Here is a 19,579-nt window from a genome sequence, read left to right on the forward strand (position 1 = left end):
CATAAACAGTGATTCATTATCTCACCAGTTTAATTTAAAGGACTACATTGCACAAGTTGCAACAATTTGCTTGCGTGCTGTGAAATCTTTTGACCAACGTGTGCTCATAGTGAAGGCTTTTAGCCCGGAGAACTGAAACCCATTTTCAACACAATGGGCTGGAAAATCCTGAATGCTACAAGAAAGCCTTGCTTGCTCATCACTACTGACACAGATCTCCTCCTGACCGAGTTCGCCTTAAACTAGCAATACAGAGCAGTTACTGAACCGCTGCATGGGTGGTTTTAGGCCAGGAAGGTCACCCGCCCAATTAGCCCCTGCTGAGAAGAGTGGAGAAGTGGGAAATGACTGAGTTAGCTTTTAACTGCTACCTGTAAGGCCAAGTAGACTTGTAGTGCAGCTGTAAGAGAGCAGTGAGCCTCTTTTTTTGGTCTGACATGAGACATTTTCATCAAAATCTCTTCAGTGATAAAAGTTCTTTATTTATTACCTGCAGATTAACTGTGTTGTAGCTCACCAGTTGAGCAAGCTCAAAATGAGGGAAGTGGCTTTAGAAGAAAGGACTGCAATAAACCGTGACAAGACTTAGTTCTACCATGTAAATATAACTAATGATTGTGCCTACTACAAGCCAATACCTTGTGAGACTGAATAAAAACATTCACACAGCATCAATCATTTCAAGGGTGCAAACAAGTCCCAAACAGCACCGAATATATGCATAATAACACATACACACTTATTATACATTGGGATCGTAACACAAAGCTGTATCTGTATCTCTTTTTATCACAAAAATATCTCTATCTGTATCCAGATTTATACTTGAAAAGGGCTGGGTCTATATCAGAAGTTTTCAAAACTGACCGCTTCATTTTCTGTGCTAAATTTTTTTCTACTGCTTGTTTATACGACTATACTACATTTTGCAAGCAACTAAATTTATACAGTGAATGTATGAGTTTAGCTGCGTTGTCATGGACTCTTTGTGTTGCTTGTTTATGATTTGAGTTGTATCTTTGAATGACTGCCTTGCATTATTGGTTAGCTTATGGTGTACTTGGGTTTATATTCATGTTTATTCTTGGACGGTTTAATATATGCTGGGTTGTATTAAGAGTATTGTGTTTTCTGTTGCTCTGTTTCCCTCCTGTGTTCCAGCACTCCTCCCTAGTCCATTTTTCCCTCCACACTTGCCGTGCATCAAGTTCGTTAGCCCCACCTTGCTCTCAGTGTTTTTCCCCAGCCTGCTGTTACCTTCACACCTGCCCTGTATCAGTCTCATCGGCCTTGCCCTGCTCCTTGTGTTTCCCTCAGCCTATCAGCTCCCAGCCTGGCCTTGTGTCCAGTCACCTGTTCCATATTTGCTCATTAGTCCAGTTTGTATCTTAGCCCTGGTTTTCTGTTTTGTCAGTCGGTTCTGTTTCTTCGTGCTTGTCCTGTATTCGGTTTTTTGCTCAGCTCAGCCAGCTTTTTGTTTTTTTGCTCGCACATCACAAGAATGAAGGAGTTTTTCATCAGCCTTGCTCAGCCTGCAGTCTCTGCATTTGGGTCCATCTGCTCCGCTATTCACAACATGTGCACAAAATAACAATATTTTAACCATGTAGCTAAAATAATCAAATAATAAAGCATGATTTGAACCACACTTCCAAAACAGAAAAAAAAAACTAGAACTTAGCTTTATCACACTTACTCATGTTGTTGTCTCTTGACTAGATCCTTGCTTGTTTTGTATCAGCTCTCAGACATATGTTGCTTTGGAAAAAAATGGCTAGTAAATTAAATTGTAAATTCCAAAACAAAAAAAGTAAGTCTAAACACAGCCTAAATAAAAGCAGCATTGCTGGCACGGGTAGAAATGGAGTACAGGGGAGTAGAGCGGGAAGTTGGAACAGTCAGAATTGCATTGCCATATTTTATTGTGAACATAAAGCTGGTTTGAAGAAAAGAACGATATTGACAAATACCTGAAAAGCTCTCCTGGCTGTTGTTCATGCATTTTTGACTTCAGCTCCTCTGTTTCCCGTCTATTTGTCAATTTCAAGTGCCAAACTTCACTATGCCAAACACACTAAAAACACAGTCGAATACTGAAATGTGAATTAGAGCAGATAAGGTAACCTACAGGCTGATCAGTGGGAGGTCATCAGCACCAAGCAGTAATCCCCTAAAACATATTTTCCCAGTCAGCTTCTTACCACAAGCTATGTGCTCCAGCATGAACATGATATTTTCCTCCAAAGTTAGAGCAGTTTTGGTTATTTGACATGAGAGACTTTCTGTTCATGTGTTTTTATCTTTTGAAGTGGGCGGGCTTAGGTGTAGAAATATCAATACCTTAAGAAATGGTTTTTGTTTTTTTATTGTGATCATTGCATTTAGTTATTAATATCTGAGGTTACAGAGAAATACTTTTTACTAAATACTTAATTTACTAACAGGGACTTTAAGCCTGAAGACTCGAGTTGACCAAAAGACAATACAAAAGGCATAAACATGCTTTCTTTAGGTATGTGTGCACCAGCTTGTTTGTGAATGTATAGGTGAGATGTATCATCGTCTTCCTTCACTCTCAGTTATCACTCTCAGTAGATTGTGTGTGTGTGCGTTGTGTTTATATGAGTGTGTGTCATCTTGTATGAGAGTGCATGACGGTGATGTGTCAGCCGCTCCTTCATATGTAACTCGTGTCATTGCTGCTGTCCTGGTGTGACTGCAGGAGCTTAAGGCAACAGCTGTTCTCTGCTGCTCCGACCGTAGTGGCTGCATCATATTTCTGTCTCTCTCGGTCCCATCTCTCCCTGTCCTGCGCTCTGTTAAACCCGATCAGAAGCAGGGCTCAGAGATGTTTTAATGCAATCATCCGACATTGTTGATCTATGCAACATTTTGATGGAACAATAGCATTTTTCTTTTTATTAAATGGTCAGAAAAGCAATTATTATATATATTTTTTGAAATTTTTTGAAATTGTACATCTTTTTTAAATATTGAGATGTATCAGTGCTCTCAGTTAACTGACTCATTCAGCTGCCAAGGGGCAATGAATCAAAATTGTCAAGAAGGGCTGCACAGATAATCCTGCTAAAATAACAATGACCTTGCTCAAATTGAACTGAATCATGAATGTAGTAACTGTCTTTCACTGTGCTTCACCGCTAAAATATTTTTTATTAACATTTTATCAACCTTAACAACATGTAGTACTCATTCCAGATGGGGGAGCTATGAAAAGCATAGTTGACTGTTAATAAGTGCATAGTAAAGGATTTATTAACTCTAACAAGGCATTGTTCTCACTTTAGATCTGCTAGCTGCAAAAAGCTTCATTAACTGTTAATAACAGTTAACTGCTAATAAATGAATAATAAATTTTTTAAAACTTTAATAAAGCAGCAAAAAAAAGCTTAGTAAAGGTTTAACAATGGCATAATTGGTAAGTTAGTTAAACTCTAACTGTGTTTGTAATGATATTATAAACAATTATAAGAAACTCATAAGGCTTCTATTAACGCAGTCTATAAATTGTTAACAAGTTTCTAGTAAGTGCTTATAAATGTCCAATAATCTAACAATAAACGTGTTATGATGTTATTAACAGTTATAGTCTTAACACATGTTAATAAGCATCTTATAAGGCCCTTATTACTATTAACTAACGCTTATTACAAGGACCTTAATATAAAGCATTATTGATCATTCTCATTTTTGATCTTCAGATTATTTTCTCAATCATTGAGTCGATAAAATAAATGTTGAAGAATAGCAAAAAAACAGCATTCGCAATTTCTCAGCACGCACAGTGATGTCTTCAAAATATTCAATGTACTGTCATATGTCAAAGAAAAACAGCAAATCATCTGCATTTAACCTTAATGTTGGAAAATAAAATTTACTGAATAAAAAAAAAAATTGTCTAAAATTTTTTTTGGGTGTAAGTTTTTTTGTATGGGTTCAGGGGGGTTGTGTTGTTGGAATACGGATCACGGTATTTGATCAAACAGATGATTTGATACCTAGCTAAATACAGTCAATGGTCTGATGCAAAAACAATACAGATGTATTTGTAACAATACAAACACTCCAGAGTTTATATTTTCTGCTGTTCATGATCAAAAGTGTATTGTTTAGAATAACTACAAAGGAAATATCAATATGCATCATGGGTAGTGATACATCAAGGAACTTCTAGGCCAGTCCCCATGCCTGGAAAGGAATTTTCAATGAAAGGCTGCTGACTTATCCATATATCCTTGATCTAAATTGTTATATCAGCGATGTTATATTGGCACATGTCCTTGTAAATAAAACAGTTTGGGGATTCAGTTATTATCTTAAACCAGGAGGAGTTCGGGACCAGTGTGCTTTGGACATGTTAGCTGCTAATGATAGCGCTGCTCACGTCAGGCAGACTTCTCCTGCCAGTAACTTTACTGTCACGTATTCTTAAGGAGTGAGTAAGGCTCGTAGTGCCACAGGCATATTTAAAGATATTGTTTTGCATTTTGATGCCTGCAAATGTGGTATAATTTAGACAGGGTTGTACACACATGCACAACAAGAGGCACTGGAGCAGAGGGAGAGAGGGAAAGAAATGAGAAGACTAAACTAGACGAGACAAGACACTTAACGGGCGAGACTGAGTACTGAGATAGAGACCAGTCAAAACACCCCTGAGTATCAGACAATTCCAAGATAATAAAAAAGAACATCTTGAGACAGGACTCAAGACCCAGACCGGACTTGAATACTACAGTCCTAGTAGCATCTTAACATCAAGAGGCTCTACAGAGCTAACCTCTACTTCGAAACTGTTTCTCTTTCAGAAAACACATTTTGTTAAGTTGGAATGAATGTGACAGTCCCAAGTCACTAACACAACTTTTGTAATAATTTCAGGTAACATATTAGTTTCTGGATCCATGACTTCCTAATAATAACCTTGAAAGCAGATCATTAATTTATAAATGGTAATTTTGTAGGAAGTTTCCTAAAAGAGGACCATGTAATTATATACTAATCACAGCAAAGAAAATGAGAAAAAGTACTGCCTTTGACAAGAACCTTCAGATTTGAGATATGTAGTAGTATGATAGAAAATGGAATGGAGGTCAGGGTGACATCTCAATTTATCCAATTATGAGTTCAGATTTATGAATTTTTTTTCACATACAAATTAAAACCTTTATTATCTATTATTGACCCCCATCCTCTACTGTACTACTGTTGTATGAATATATTAACACAAAGAACATCTTTAGTAAAGGATAAGGTTACTAATCGACCATGAATCTGAAGGCTTATTCAGTTTTGTTTGTACTAGATCTGGAAATTCCTCATATTTGTAAGTTATTATGCACACATTTCACATTACGCACATTTTTCATGATTGACAATTGTGATCTCAACTATCAAAAAAAAAAAAAAAATCATGGTTGCTGCACTCTTATGTGAAGAATCAAGGTTTACAAGTAAAAATACTTTCACTAGCGAGAAACTTTAAGAATATGCAAAGACAAAAGGCTGTATAGTATCCAGTTCTTAAAGTGTTACTGTATCTCTACAAGACATGCCAGCAAGTGCAGCAGGCAACTGCATATTGATCAGTCCTTCAAGAAGAATTTTACTTGGCCCAGACTAATTTCCTTTCTTGTTTTCTATTCATCAACCAGTGGTTGCTCTGAGTAGCAATTATGCCATTATCTAAGCCATATAAAAGACAAACAAAGGAAAAGTTGAACCAAGGACAGTCTTGTTCAGTGTAACAATAACACTGAATCATCTCAAGTAACATCCAATTGTTTCTTGTTAGACGGAGGCAGACAGATAATCTGTGCCCTCAACACGATATGTAACCCTAAAGTGCACATAGACATTTGTTTCTTTTTGTCAATTATTCTGTCATTTTAAGCATGTATCAAATGCCTAAATATTACACACTTAATAGTCACAGATTCAGTCATGAGGAACTGGACAAGTGCACACCAATAGTGCAAGTTGTCATTGTGACATACACAAAGCCTTACCATCCGTTCCCTCCTTCACATTCTTTGCTCTTGTAATGACCAAATATCCCACCAAGGGATCAAATGAGATCATGAGTATGTGTGAGTCTAGTCCTCATTGCACCTGTCTTTGTCTTTCTCATTGTCTTTGTCTACATGTACTTCTAGTTCTCTTGATAATAACACAATGGCTCTACCTTGTCGCGTTGAACTGTCTCCACCTCTACATTATCATGTTGCTGGTTTGACAGCTGCCAGGTTTGCCAAGCTTGAGAGCTGTATTTCTTGGTTTTACTTAAAGATCAAAGATCCTTTTGACCTCATTTTAAACCTCTCTTATTGGATTTTATCAGACTGTTATGTGTTTTATGACATCTTACACCTTATATCCAGTCTGATTGCACACTTGTCTAATGAGAATTGCCTGCCGAGAACCCGCCTATGCTTCCCACTACCAACTACCTAGCTCGGGTGATCTCCTAGTTGAGGATTTGAGAGACTGGGTGCATTGGCCGAACACAAATGGTATCTGCCGTAAGCTTTCTCGCTTCAGATCAGAGCTGCAGTCTCTTGAAAAATGGACAGAGACATTACTGCAGCATCAAAGTAAACTTACAAATACTACTACAAACATCTGGACATCTTCCGATTGCTCATACAATCCTTCAACCTGACAAGCCCCAGTGGTGAGAGCCAAAAAGAAAACAGTGTCACCCTCTCTTTGCTGATCCCTAGCTGAGTTGGAGAATGACATTCCTTCACTTTCTTCATTTGACATTTCTAAATGCAATGCAAACATCACATCATCTGCAAGAAATGTTTCAGCCCTCCCAATCCGAGTTGACACTGCCATTCCCAAACACAAGCATTTGTGGACTTTATCCCCTTCATCTTTGGAAGGAAACACTGACACTCAGCCTCAACAATATCCTACAGTCTATGGGCTGTGCTCCACTCATTCATAGCAAATGTACAGAATGTCCCATTTAAACCAGGATAATCTCTGATCCCTATGATCCCTACGACTGCAACAGACTCTGTATCGTCTTACCAGGCAGCTCATCACAATCTTGATGTGTATAACAGAAGATATCTTGATGATCAGCTGCAGATCAGGGTGATAAGTGTCTCCATCGTTAGGGTTGTTGAGTTCACTGGTTCTGTTTCACTCTGTTTTTCTGGTAGTAAATAGCTGACATTATTGAACAGGCCTCGACCACTGTTGAAATGTGTCCTTCTATTCACACAGTGATCGTTAGATAGGGACAAATGATGTAACGTCAACAAAAACTTCAAAACTGTAATAAGAATTTGAGTTACTATCAACGACCCTCGAGTGTCTTGTAAAAAAAATGATTCTTTCCAGAACCCTTCCCGACTGTGAGAAGAGGCAGTGAACATTTCAGTCGTCTCTTTAGCTTGCACTTATGGTTATTGAATGTCTGCACTGCCACTGGATATGGATATATTGATGATTAACTCTGGAAGAGAGTAAATCTCCACAGAAGACATGGAACTGACCCAAATAGATGTAGGTGTAAGGCAGCTCACAGCAGACATGAAACACTTTTTATCTATTGATTGTGACTGACCCCAGGGGGCATCTATCAAAGAGCATTTTTCAATGTTTACCTCACGCATATCATCCCTGCTATGAGTACATCCAGGAAAGATGGTCTCAGGCCTACATTTCAGAAAATGCTCCCACCATGTAAATCTGTTTACAACAGCCCCAGTAAACTAAATGAGGAATGTTTCAGCAAACCTACTATCATCAAATTATTTTGTGGTCCTGCTTTTATTGAGGATCCTACTCCAAATTCCTCAATTATTCCTGCTGTGCTTAAAAAGAAGAGAGGTCTTGGGCTTAAGCATACCCATCGCATTATGAGCAAAATGCACTATATTTGTATAAATTACAGTGCTCCTGCCAATTTAATATCTTAAACTTGGTTAAAAAAATCTATTAGTGATGATGCAGTTAGCTTAGATGACTAATATTTTTAGATATGATAAGTGGTAGATTTAGCATTTCTATTCCAAAACAGTTTGAACAATTAATACTGAAAACAGAATTTAACCAAAATGAGTCTTTTACTATTATGGGTGTAAATCAGCTACCCTCTGTTCTATTGGAGGCTATGTGGTTATCTTTGAGCAGCCGACCCCTTTCTCTGCCTCACAAAGGGCTATTTTCTGTGACTTAAATTTAAAATGTCTGCAGACTCGAACTCTCTGAAATCTATTTGTGCAGATCTTGATCTGACCCCCACTCATACAAATCAGAGAGATCCAACTAAATCAGCATTCACTGACATATTCTTATCCAAGAGCCCACAAATACTCTTCCAGTGGTGTATTTTCATTGGGCATTAGCGATCATTGTCCAATCAACTGTATTGAGGACACCCCTAATTCAAAACTTCAGATTGTTTCCACAAGAAAACTTGTCGAAAGACAAGACAGGCCCACTGTAGAGCCAGCTTTTGGTTTGTCCATTCTGGGCTACTTTAGAAACATGGCGGTGCAACATAGTGGGCTCCATGGAAAAGGACCCGCTCCCTTTGTAGATATAAAGGCTCATTCTAAGGTAATGAAAACACAACAATTCTTATTTTCAGGTGATTATACACTCATTAAAACACACTTATGAATATTATATTCCATTTCTGCCAAGTCCATTCCGCTAGATTCCACTAAATTCTACACACTGGTCCTTTAAATGTACTTCATCAGTAAGAACAACTAACTCAGTATACAACCTATACTCTATGTCTAGCTCCTGGTTAAATCCTACCAAATTCCTCATGCTTCTAAATAAATTAGCATCCAAAGAATTCGGTCATAGTGCTCACAGCATGTTCAGCGACTACTTCCTGAACAGACAGTGTATAAGAGTATGTATTGCTCAGTCTAAATTTTTGCTAAGTACAAAAAGGTGTCCCACAAAGTTTCATACTTGGACCAATTCTTTTTACTATTTATATTACAAATATTGCACTCAGCTCTTTTGCGCTTTATACTGCTGAGCATATATGAATAGCAGATGCACTTGGAGATGCTCATACAACCCGTGTGCCCAAGACCTACCAATTTGCAATGGTTGTTGAGCTTACACAATTAAAATAGGGCAATTAATCTCAAAAGGACTTACATAATTAAATAAAGGTTATATTGTTGAGACTTTTTTCTTTTGTTTCTCTACATAGATCTTCCATAAAAGATTTATATATGACTATGACTATTTTTCTCTTTACCGCCTTACTTTTACCTAATCAATCATCAATATTTCCTTCCATACATGATGAGGTAATAATCACTGACATAGAACAGATGTTAACAGTAACTTATTGAGCAAAAAAGGTTTTTAACATATAGACAGATGTGCACCTGCTACATTCAGTGTTCACATACCATTACAAACACTATTCTTATGTTCTTAAGTGCAGAATAAACTGTGTTTATGGACATTTCTACATCAGGTTCTTACCAGCAAGGGCATGGCCAGGTCAGCGAAGTAAACAAAGGCTGCCCCAAGTGTGAATCCCACAGCCACAGGCACAAAAGCAAATGAGCCGTACTTCCCAGAATCCTCAGCCATGTCAATTGCCGGTGCCAGCAACGACCAATAGGAAGCAGCCAACATTACCTGAGAGAGGTGAGAAAAGGGAGAAGGAAACTTAAGACCAAATAAAAAAACAAAAGGTTGTTAAGGCTGAAGGTTACAAAAGGTGAGCTAATAGAAATGTCAAGATTAATTATCATCCAGTACATGAAAGGGTGAATTAAAAACAACTTAATGATGATATACTGTAAAATGAGTCGATTTAAAAGGTGTAGGATTGACAAGGTCTACTTATTAATAAAATGTCCCATTCACTGTTTTCTAGATTTTTCTGTCAAGTATCAATGTCTTTAGGAAAAAGTTATTTCATCTGGCCAAAGGCTGATGCATCTGTGGAATATAAGTGGTAAACTTGAAACTTTTCCAATTGAAAAAACATTATGTTCAGTTTTATACTGCCAATGAACATTAATGTTAACCGCCCTCAAAACTAGAGGCTTAAGGTTTAAGTTTGCACGAGTGCACCTGTGTCCATGTTTGGATGTGTCCAGTGTAGTCAACATCCATAGCCAGTTCCTCCTGAAAACATTTTTCACTCCGAAGCCTAGTCTGTTTTTAATCACCTGTCAAAGTCTAAATAGAGACATGAGGGCTCTGTATCCCTGAACACACTAGTATGCCTTTTCCAACTGCATGTATGCACACAAAATACCTGCATCTGTTGTTGAGCACTTAAAAAGTTGCCACATGCCAATTTTTATTCTGTTTGAGTTTTCATAGTTGCTTCCTTGAATAGTATTAGCATTGTAAATGCGAAACACAAGTCTGTGCTTAGCCCTGGCAATCAAAAGTAATGGCAGCATATTGTTAGGCTGCAGTCACTTCCAGCACTTGAAAGTAGTGTACCACAAGCATCAAGCCTATCCAGACAGTAATCAAACAGAGTATAACAATGCCAAAGTTGATTGCAAATGGAACTGGAAGCTGAAAATATGTGAATTATAGTAAATTCTTCAGTTTCATTATTGTGTAATTCATGATGAATTGTGACAGCAATCACAACCTCACCATTGCCAAGGACAAATGATCCTTTCCTTACTTTCCAAAATGATCCCATCCTGTTCCTAATCTAAAACCTGTCCATATAGATTTGCCCCAATGTGGACTCTTGGCAGTTAAAAAAACAACTCACACGTACTTTAGCGCATATTTACATAGCATGAATGTGAAATATTCTCTGTGTATCTATTCCAAGCTCAAACCCTAGTTTGCTGCGTAAGGTAGAAACCAAGAAAAGAGAACAGACTTATAGAGGTAAAAGCAGAATGTTGGATTAAAAAGACACAAAGTGAGGAATATAAACTTGTATTTGTTTGGCATTTTCATCTCTCCACAAGTAACAGAAGTAGGGCAAAGAGATCAGAGAGAAAAAAATCCTTAGTAGAAACTGAACCTGGCTAAGAATCTAGGAGTGGGTGATATGACCTATATACAGTAATACATAATATAAAATTTAATATTACAATATTGAAAGGTATTTTTGCAGTGTCAAAATTTAATATAACTTACAGATCGACAATGTAAAGTTGATCAATCCTAAATTCTAAATTAACTTCAGCTCAATGCAAACCATATTGGGTGCGCGTTTGTTCTTTTCTCTACGTTTTAAGTTGTCAAATCTCTACCAAAGTCCCCTTTTTAACTGGGCTAAATCCTTCACAGTGGAGCCAGCAGCAACGTTACATTCATTTTTAGCTATGTGTATTGTTGTTGTACGTAACTATGTCAACATGCAATATTGTTAATATTGTGATATAATGATATACAAATTTTTATCACATCACATCAAGCCTAGTCAGGTATAGCACTGTGCAAAAGTTTTAGGCACTAAAAATAAAGTGGGGATGTTTTCAAAAATAAGCCAGGTATAGTTTTTATTTATTTACTTACTTCATACAAAGTTCAGTAAATGAAATCAATATTTGCTGTGACCATGGTTTGCCTTTAAAAAAAAGCACCAATTCTGCTTGGTGCACCTGCACACAGTTTTTCAAGGTATTTGGCAGGTTGGTTGTTCCTGCATCTTGGAGAAGTTGCCACAGTTCTTCTGTGGATTTAGGCGTCTCAGTTACTTCTGTCTCTTCATGTAATCCCAGACTGACTCCATGATATTGAGATCAGGGCTCTGTGGGGGCCAAACCATCTGTTGCAGGACTACTTGTTCTTCTTGGCGATGAAGATAGTTCTTTATGACTCTGGCTGTATGTTTGGGATCAGCAGAATAAATTTGGGACCAATCAGATGCAGATGGTACTGCAATATGGAAAAGAATCTAAACATCTAAATTGCCAAAAACTTTTGCACAGTACTGTATGTCAATCAGACAGAGTATAACAATGTCAAAGTTGATTGCAGCTCATGTGGTTTGGCTCAAAATGGAACTGGAAGCTGAAAACCTGTGGCCTAGTCAGCTATGAAGATGTATACTGGTATTACTGTGAATATTGGATACTGGGCCCAGCCCTATAAAGAAACCATAATAAAAATAGTAACCAAAATAAGTAAATGACCAAAAGTAGAGAGGAGATAAATTAACACTGACTGTGCAATAACTGTACACATATCCTCACAAAATAAATAATTAATCTTAGAGACAGAAGCCAAACCTTTAAAAATTGATGTGCAATCTGATCTAATTCTGATAAAGGATTCACATTTTTGAGAGAATATTTCTAATCGTACCATCAATCTCTGTTGATTGATCTGATCTGAAGATATAGTCACTGTTCCCTTTAAGGATTGACTTAGAGTTCTGCAAAGATACATATAAACATGTATCTTCGGAGAAGGATGTTTTTGGTAACCCTAGGTTTGTGTAGCCCTGCTCCTCAAAAATGCTGACTGGTTGCTCCAACTTTCTGTAGTGAGGCAGGTTGGAAATGGAGAAGAAGAAATATGTTCATATTTGCACAGGGATAAAAGTAACAAGCACTTGAATTTCACCTAATAATACCCATGTATGTTGGTTTACATGCAGCCTGGAGAAGCATCATTCAGTCTTGCGCCATTTACTGAATGAATATCCATTTTAAAACCAACCAGTTAGTACATTTACAGATTTTTCTCATCGGAAAAACTTTTACCAGAGAGGAAGGAATTTGTAAGGGAAGCTGATTGCTGTATCCTGGTTGGAATTCAATCTTAACATACTCTTCAAAACAGAGTGCTGGACACTGACTTAATGGGAGCACTGGATTTAGAGGCATAATTAGGCTCCTTATAGTAGTAGAAGAATCAGCCTGATTAATAATTGCAAAGCTGGTTCCCATTCTATGCTGTTCCACCTCACTTACTTTCCAATTATAGCAGGTAGTTTTACGTGAGTGATATGGTTGGTCAAACACAGCAACTGGTTCCAACCATACAGATAATTTCCATAAAATTGTAGTTTTTGTCGCCATATCTGTTCTTGTGTAACCTGGAAACTTGTTAAAGACTTTGCTCATTTTCTCAACACGGCGTCATGCCTGGACGCACCAGGGGCATAACCCATAATCACTGAAAAGAACACTTTTGGGGGGGGATTATTTTATCTTCCACACCAGCTCTCTATGTATTCACTTTCCGTCATCTACCAGTCAAGCGCCCAGTTGTGCAATCTGGAGAACATCATGTACTTCTGTGCCAATTATGTCAAGGTGGGGAGCAATCTACATGTTAATTAGCAACAATTCAGGGCATACATAAAAGCGCCAATTTAACACACTGCTGTCACAGCTGCCAAGCCCCTATAGCACACAAAATAGAATGATGCAAATGTCAAATGTAATTGCATGTGTGGGAATTCATGATTTAATTCTTCTACAGGACTGGCCAATCAATCAAGTTAATTAATTACCATCACTACTATTAAGAAATGGGACAAATGTTGATATCATGGAAAATTATCTGATAGATTTTGACATCAAGCCATCTCCTACATACAATATTTTAAGAGAAAAACATAAATCTAATTTACAGGGCCTTTAGACCAAACCAGTCTTACGAAATTATATTTTTGGACAAAGAATATAGCCATGCATATGACACAAAAAGCTACAAAGTAGAGCAATGGTTTTTGATGTTTTAAGAAATGCACTTATTTTGCTTTCTAGTCAAGACTTAGATGAGATGATTGACACCACTCTCTGCAAAGAAAGGAATAAGCATATTTTCCAAGCTGCTGAACTATTCCTTTGATAAAACCCAGCAACCCCATTGCAAATTCTATTAGTACAACATAACAGTGCAATAAAAGAGAAAAACATTTTCTAATTCCATTTCCTACATTAGTTGTCCTGATTATTGCAAGTGGCCAAGGGAATAGAATCAATAATTTTACAAAAAATGTTAATTGCAATGATTAAATATAGTCAGTGTTTACACTGATTATGTGTTTTTCATTGATTGCAACATGATAAATTGTCTCACAATCCCCTCACTGAAGCTACTTACAAAAAAATTCAATATGACTCTAGAAATGTGTCATGGTTGTTGTGTCAACTGTTGTTGCCACCATAGTCTAACTGGGATCTAAATTCTTGATGGGTTCATGCAGCCACAATCATTGTAAATTATTGAGCAGCCCGAAAATGTACCTCATGCTTTGAGACCTACTTAGGTCAAAGAGAAAGATAAAAGGGTATATGTTTTACTCTGAGGACACAAGGAATGGTTTAGGCCAATAACAATATGGTTGAAACAGAATTTAGTTTTATGTTTCATCAAAAAATGTGGGTGGCTCTTTAATATATGGAAGGTTCAAAGCTGAAATAGGCAATTTCACATGTTGGCAGTTCCAAATGCCAATGAGGGGGAACAATGTGAAATATTTGAACTTCAATATCCAGAAATGCTGTAATAACATGACATCACTTAACCCTACAAAGAACACCCCTATCAGCCTTGCTGATCTGTGATACTAGAGGGTAGAGAGAGACAAGAAATCTAATTTTTCTGAGCCCAACTTGAATGGCGCGCGCGCTAGCTGCAACTCAGAAGGCAATTTTGTAGAGATGGGTATACTGTATGATAGCCTTTTGTGTATTCAAACACTGAAATCTGACTTTGTGAGGATTTGAATGTCAAAGTAAATCTTCCTTCATTCACGCGAGACAAGTCATTATTCTGACCCCACGGGAGCTTATAGCTGGGTTTAAAATGGAAGACTCAACAGTGGAAACATTAAAAATCAGAGGCAGACATTATAATCAAAATATGTTTACAAGTAGTAGTGTGTGCACAAAACTGTTTTTTTTATTAGGATTCCGCCATGCTTCATTTGGTCAATGCTGCCATCTCATATTGGTCATAACATTGAACACTAGAAAACACTAGAAACACTAGAAAAGATGAGACAGTTGTTCACAAAAAACGCAAATATGAGCAGATATCTCAGACTTAGAATGTAAGCTTTCAGTAAGAACACAACCAAATACAATTCAATACTTGAAAAAAAAAGGCAAAATACGTCTGGCACTCTGAAGCAGAGCAAGGAGGGATGTTGCATCAACACTGAAACAGTAAAGTAAAGAAAAGGTTGACTCATCCACTTATAAGACGTTGTTTCAGTCTCTTTACTTTGCCTCTGACTTTATCTGCAATATTCTTTCTTCCTCCTCTCCTTCCTTTATCATAAAAGAACGTTTGTTCTTTCATCCCTTATGCTTCCTCTTTCTAAGTTGCATTTCCAGCATCAAAACCCCAAGTCCATTCCACAATCTCCAACAGTCTCACTCATTAACTCTGAATTCAACAGAGCCTCAAGGCTATTGAAGCACCTGTCTAACACAGATGCCAGCACCCAATTACTGCTTTGTTATCTCACTCAGGGCCAACTACAAGCCTTTTGCAACTATTTTTAAATGTAGATATACGGAGCTAGAAAAAATGTTCCTGTTATTACACATATGAAAGAGCTGGAATTGATCTGCATTTGCATGCATTAGCACAGGCATTTAGGGGAGAATCATGTGAAAACAGCAATCGGAAACCATTATCATGATTATTATTTCTATACTAAAAGATCAGAATATCATTTTAATATTCATGGCATTCTGCCTAAATCTATAATCATATTGTAATTGCTGCTATTAAAGATAAAAGAAGTTAAACTGTGCAAATCACAAGCCTCTAGCACTGCTAGTATCCTCTCCATGGTTACTAGAGAGAATTCTGATGGATAGGATTATCGGATGAGGTTGGAGATTCCCTCAAATTAAAGCTGAAAGCTAGCATTTTTAACCTCATCACTAATCAACTTCAAATCAAACATGCTGGAGTATAAAGCCAAAAATGACTTAATATTTTTGAGAAAAAGTAATGCTGACAACTTCTTTAACTGTAATGCTTTTTCTGATGTGATGTGCATAATTGGATGTTTTGAAATGTTATCTTCGCCCCACACCCTGACGTTAAGCAAAGTAGTGCAGCGCACATTCAAAACGTGCCTGTTTGCAACAGGCTGATACTAATACTGTTGATGTGAGGTGTGAATGATTATATACACCAACAACATGAAAGAAACTAACATTCATTATACACAGATGTTATAAATAAAAAATTTTAAAAAAGTACTCTAATAGTGAATAAATGTTCTGTTCTGTTTTCTGAGCTGCTGAACGAGTACTTTAAAGGCTAGAAAAGCTGCCCCAGTTTAAAAAGAAATGCTCTGTCAAAATGTAATAATTCTAAATAATTTATCAGTTATAATGAGTATAATGAGCTTGCACTCGACGCTGTATGGTTCTTGAGATATGCTAAGGACAGACAGACAGATAGAGTCCTTGCTTTATAGTTAGATGAAATGATTGAATTACAGGACGTGCAAAAATTGAAACTAAGTTTGAAGATCATGCTGATGAGTTCCATCCCTTTGCTGTGTGAAGCACAAATAAATCATGAGCTATAGTCTTTCCTAAGGGTGATTCATTGCATTCATTGAATGCTTGAGTTCTTCCAGTTTCTAAAATAACTGCAGTATTTTTCCACCAGCGGTGGGTAGTGTCTCTATCATCTAATCACAGCCTGTGGCAAATGGAGAAATAGGCTGGATAGATGTAGTGGATTGCCATGATAAGGATAGCCATAAAACAACTTGATTACTGCCCCACACAGAAGTCCTATATTACAAAATGAGCACTAACTGGCTCCGTGAAGTACTTGGCACGTGAGGCAAATAGCACAAGCAAGAAAGACTACTTTTTTTCATCCCACTATCTATACCGTTTCTCTGTCCATACCCCACTGGTTTTCCAGAAAAAAGATTAGACTAAACTGAGATTCAAGGGGATTCCAGCTTAGATTATCCTCTCATTTCAAGTATGTTGCCAGTTTCATCACTCTGTTTTAATGGCCTGTATTCCCTAGTCAGTGCAAAACCACCCACTAAGGGCAGGACACCTACATCCATTTTCCCTCTCTGATCAATTCATCTTCCTTCCTGACATCTCCTCTATTCCATCTGTCATGACTCTGTCCATCTAGGAGCTAATAATGTACAAAACCAGCCACATTCTCCCACTTCATCTCTCTCTTCCAATCTTAAATCGATCTCATCCCTTGGTTCCTGTCCACATCTCTCAACTAATCGCTCTCATCCTGCACTTCAACCATCATTTAATTTAAGCGTTTACCTCAATACTTCACAATTTCTTTTCTCTGTAGGTCTCCCTCAGTCGTCAAGGGAAAATTCCTTAGTGCTGGTTATTTTTATATTTGGCTGAAGAACTTTGACCAATACACATGTAAACCAAGGACATCAATTCCAATAGCAGATAAGTTGCCTTGTAATCAGTAGTGATAAATGTGGCCATATCATCACAGATAATTAAACAGTAAAACACATGTATTCAGTGATGCCCTCAAATCTGTTTTCATGGAATGATGGGAAATCATTCGATAAAAAATGACCTCACGGTCTACAGCTATGCTAGAGGCTCTGTGAGACTGCTAACACGCCCACAATGTCAATGTTATCATGCTTATGATTAGCAAGTGTAATGTTTACTGTGTTCACCATCTTAGTACAAGTACAGCTAAGGCTGATGGGAATGTCATTTATTATTTATTAAGTATCTGTCATAAACCATAAGTGTTGGACAAATCATATTTTTGACCTGATGATAGAGTGAAACTTAAAAAGACACATACATACATATATTCGTAGAAGTCAATCACAATTTGACATTAGAATCAATTCATGTAAAGTACTTTCCACAGACAGTGTGGAATTGATCAGTTCAAAAGGTTCATATACTGTATAATCATATTGATAGTGAATGACACTGACACCATTGACACTGAGAAAATATGCTGATCAATATATATATATATATATATATATATATACATATATATCTGCAACAATTAATCGATTAATTGATTAGTTGCCAACTTAAATTAATCACCAACTACTTTGATAATCAATTAATCGTTTTGTGTCATTTTTTAAGAAAAAAATGTAAAATTCTCTGATTCCAGCTTCTTAAATGTAAATATTTTCTGGTTTCTTTAGTCTTCTATGACAGTAAACTGAATATCTTTGGATTGTGGACTGTTTTTTTCACCATTTTCTGACATTCTATGGAATCAATTGATCGAGAAAATAGTCTACAGATTAGTCAACAATGAAAATAATCTTTAGTTGCAGCCCTATATACTGTATATGTCCCTTGAGACGAGCATCCACTGGCTCAATTGATCAGAGGACTATTGTCGAAGTGAAGGCTTACATTATGCTCACTTCGTCTTAGAGGACATTCAACCCTGTTCTGCTTCCTACTATGCCTTTGGATCATTATTATTTCACCAGAGACAATGTGCAGGAATACTGAGAGAGATTAGTCTAAAGCTCTTTGGTCGAAGATGGAAAGAAAAGAGCATACTGACAGGCATGAACTGTCCATGGCAAATAGGCTAACACGGGATCCTGCGGATCTGCCCTCCTGTTGAATCAAAGCCTTGTGGGAACTCAGGCTGAAGCTTCTTCTTCTGCTTCCATACACAATTTTCCAACAGCATGGAGGGGATCTAGAGTGTAAGTCTACACTGTTATTCATCAAGGAGTTTTTCTGCTGGACAAATTGAGCAATTGACACAGTTGTATTATGTAAATATGACTTTTTCACTACATGATTAATCATAAATATAATCAATGAATGAATCATTAGTTGCAGTACCACCCTGTCAAGAAATCTAGCATGAGTTAACAAGACTTAGTCACAGTACAGCCATGCTCATGGCTCTGTGAGGCTGTTCTTTGCAACAGTGGTGGTTTGAACTTTATGTTGTAGCACGGCAATATGCTCACAATGACAATGCTAACATGGAGATGTTTTGCTGATGGAGATGTCATTAGTTTCGCAAGTATTTGGTCAAAACCATAGAGTGTATGAACGTAGCAAGGTGTGACATCACCCACTGGTTAACACTGGAACCAGTTTGAAGCCCAGAGTTGCTGCTTATGGTCAGCGCCATCTTTTCTGTTTGTAGCAAGGACCTTCCAAATAAGGAGTGCGGGGTGTTGCCTTTCACACTCTGGAAATATACCTCACTACCTCGGACTGAAGCGAACACTATCTTACTGGGAACACCAAGGGTTGCACACATTAGCTAAATTGTGTTAACAGGGCAGGTATCATAATCAGTTATTGATTTATTATTTCTAGAGAGAAGTTGATGCTTATTGAATGGGAGTCAGTTGGAGCCAGGATCTAGCAGCCGTCAGTGGCATTGCACTTCCACTACTTCTGTGTTGGCTTCATTCTCAAGCTGTGGTAGTCAAAACCAAAGTACTGGACAATCTAAAATTTTGACCTGATGATGGTGCTAGAGGCATTAAAGCATCACTAAGGGGGCATATACATCTGTACCAAATTTCATGGCAATCCATCCAGTAGTTATAGTAAAAATGTCAACCTGCTGGTGGCACTAAAGGAAAAGTCAGGGGATCCCCATAGTCAGCAGT

The 19,579-nt window shown here is 37.4% G+C and overlaps 1 protein-coding gene across 2 annotated transcripts in view; it reads right to left on the bottom strand.

The window, feature by feature from the left end:
* LOC122971713 (zinc transporter ZIP11-like) overlaps positions 1-19,579 on the bottom strand; it is a 132,874-nt gene that overhangs the window by 100,639 nt on the left and 12,656 nt on the right. For both annotated transcript variants that reach the window (XM_044338455.1, XM_044338456.1), the window contains one exon: positions 9,499-9,657. In XM_044338455.1, coding sequence (XP_044194390.1) covers positions 9,499-9,657 — 159 coding nt within the window. The remainder of the gene's footprint in view (positions 1-9,498; positions 9,658-19,579) is intronic.

This window comes from Thunnus albacares, chromosome 20 (genome assembly GCF_914725855.1).
Source record: "Thunnus albacares chromosome 20, fThuAlb1.1, whole genome shotgun sequence".
In the NCBI taxonomy this organism is placed as follows: domain Eukaryota; kingdom Metazoa; phylum Chordata; class Actinopteri; order Scombriformes; family Scombridae; genus Thunnus; species Thunnus albacares.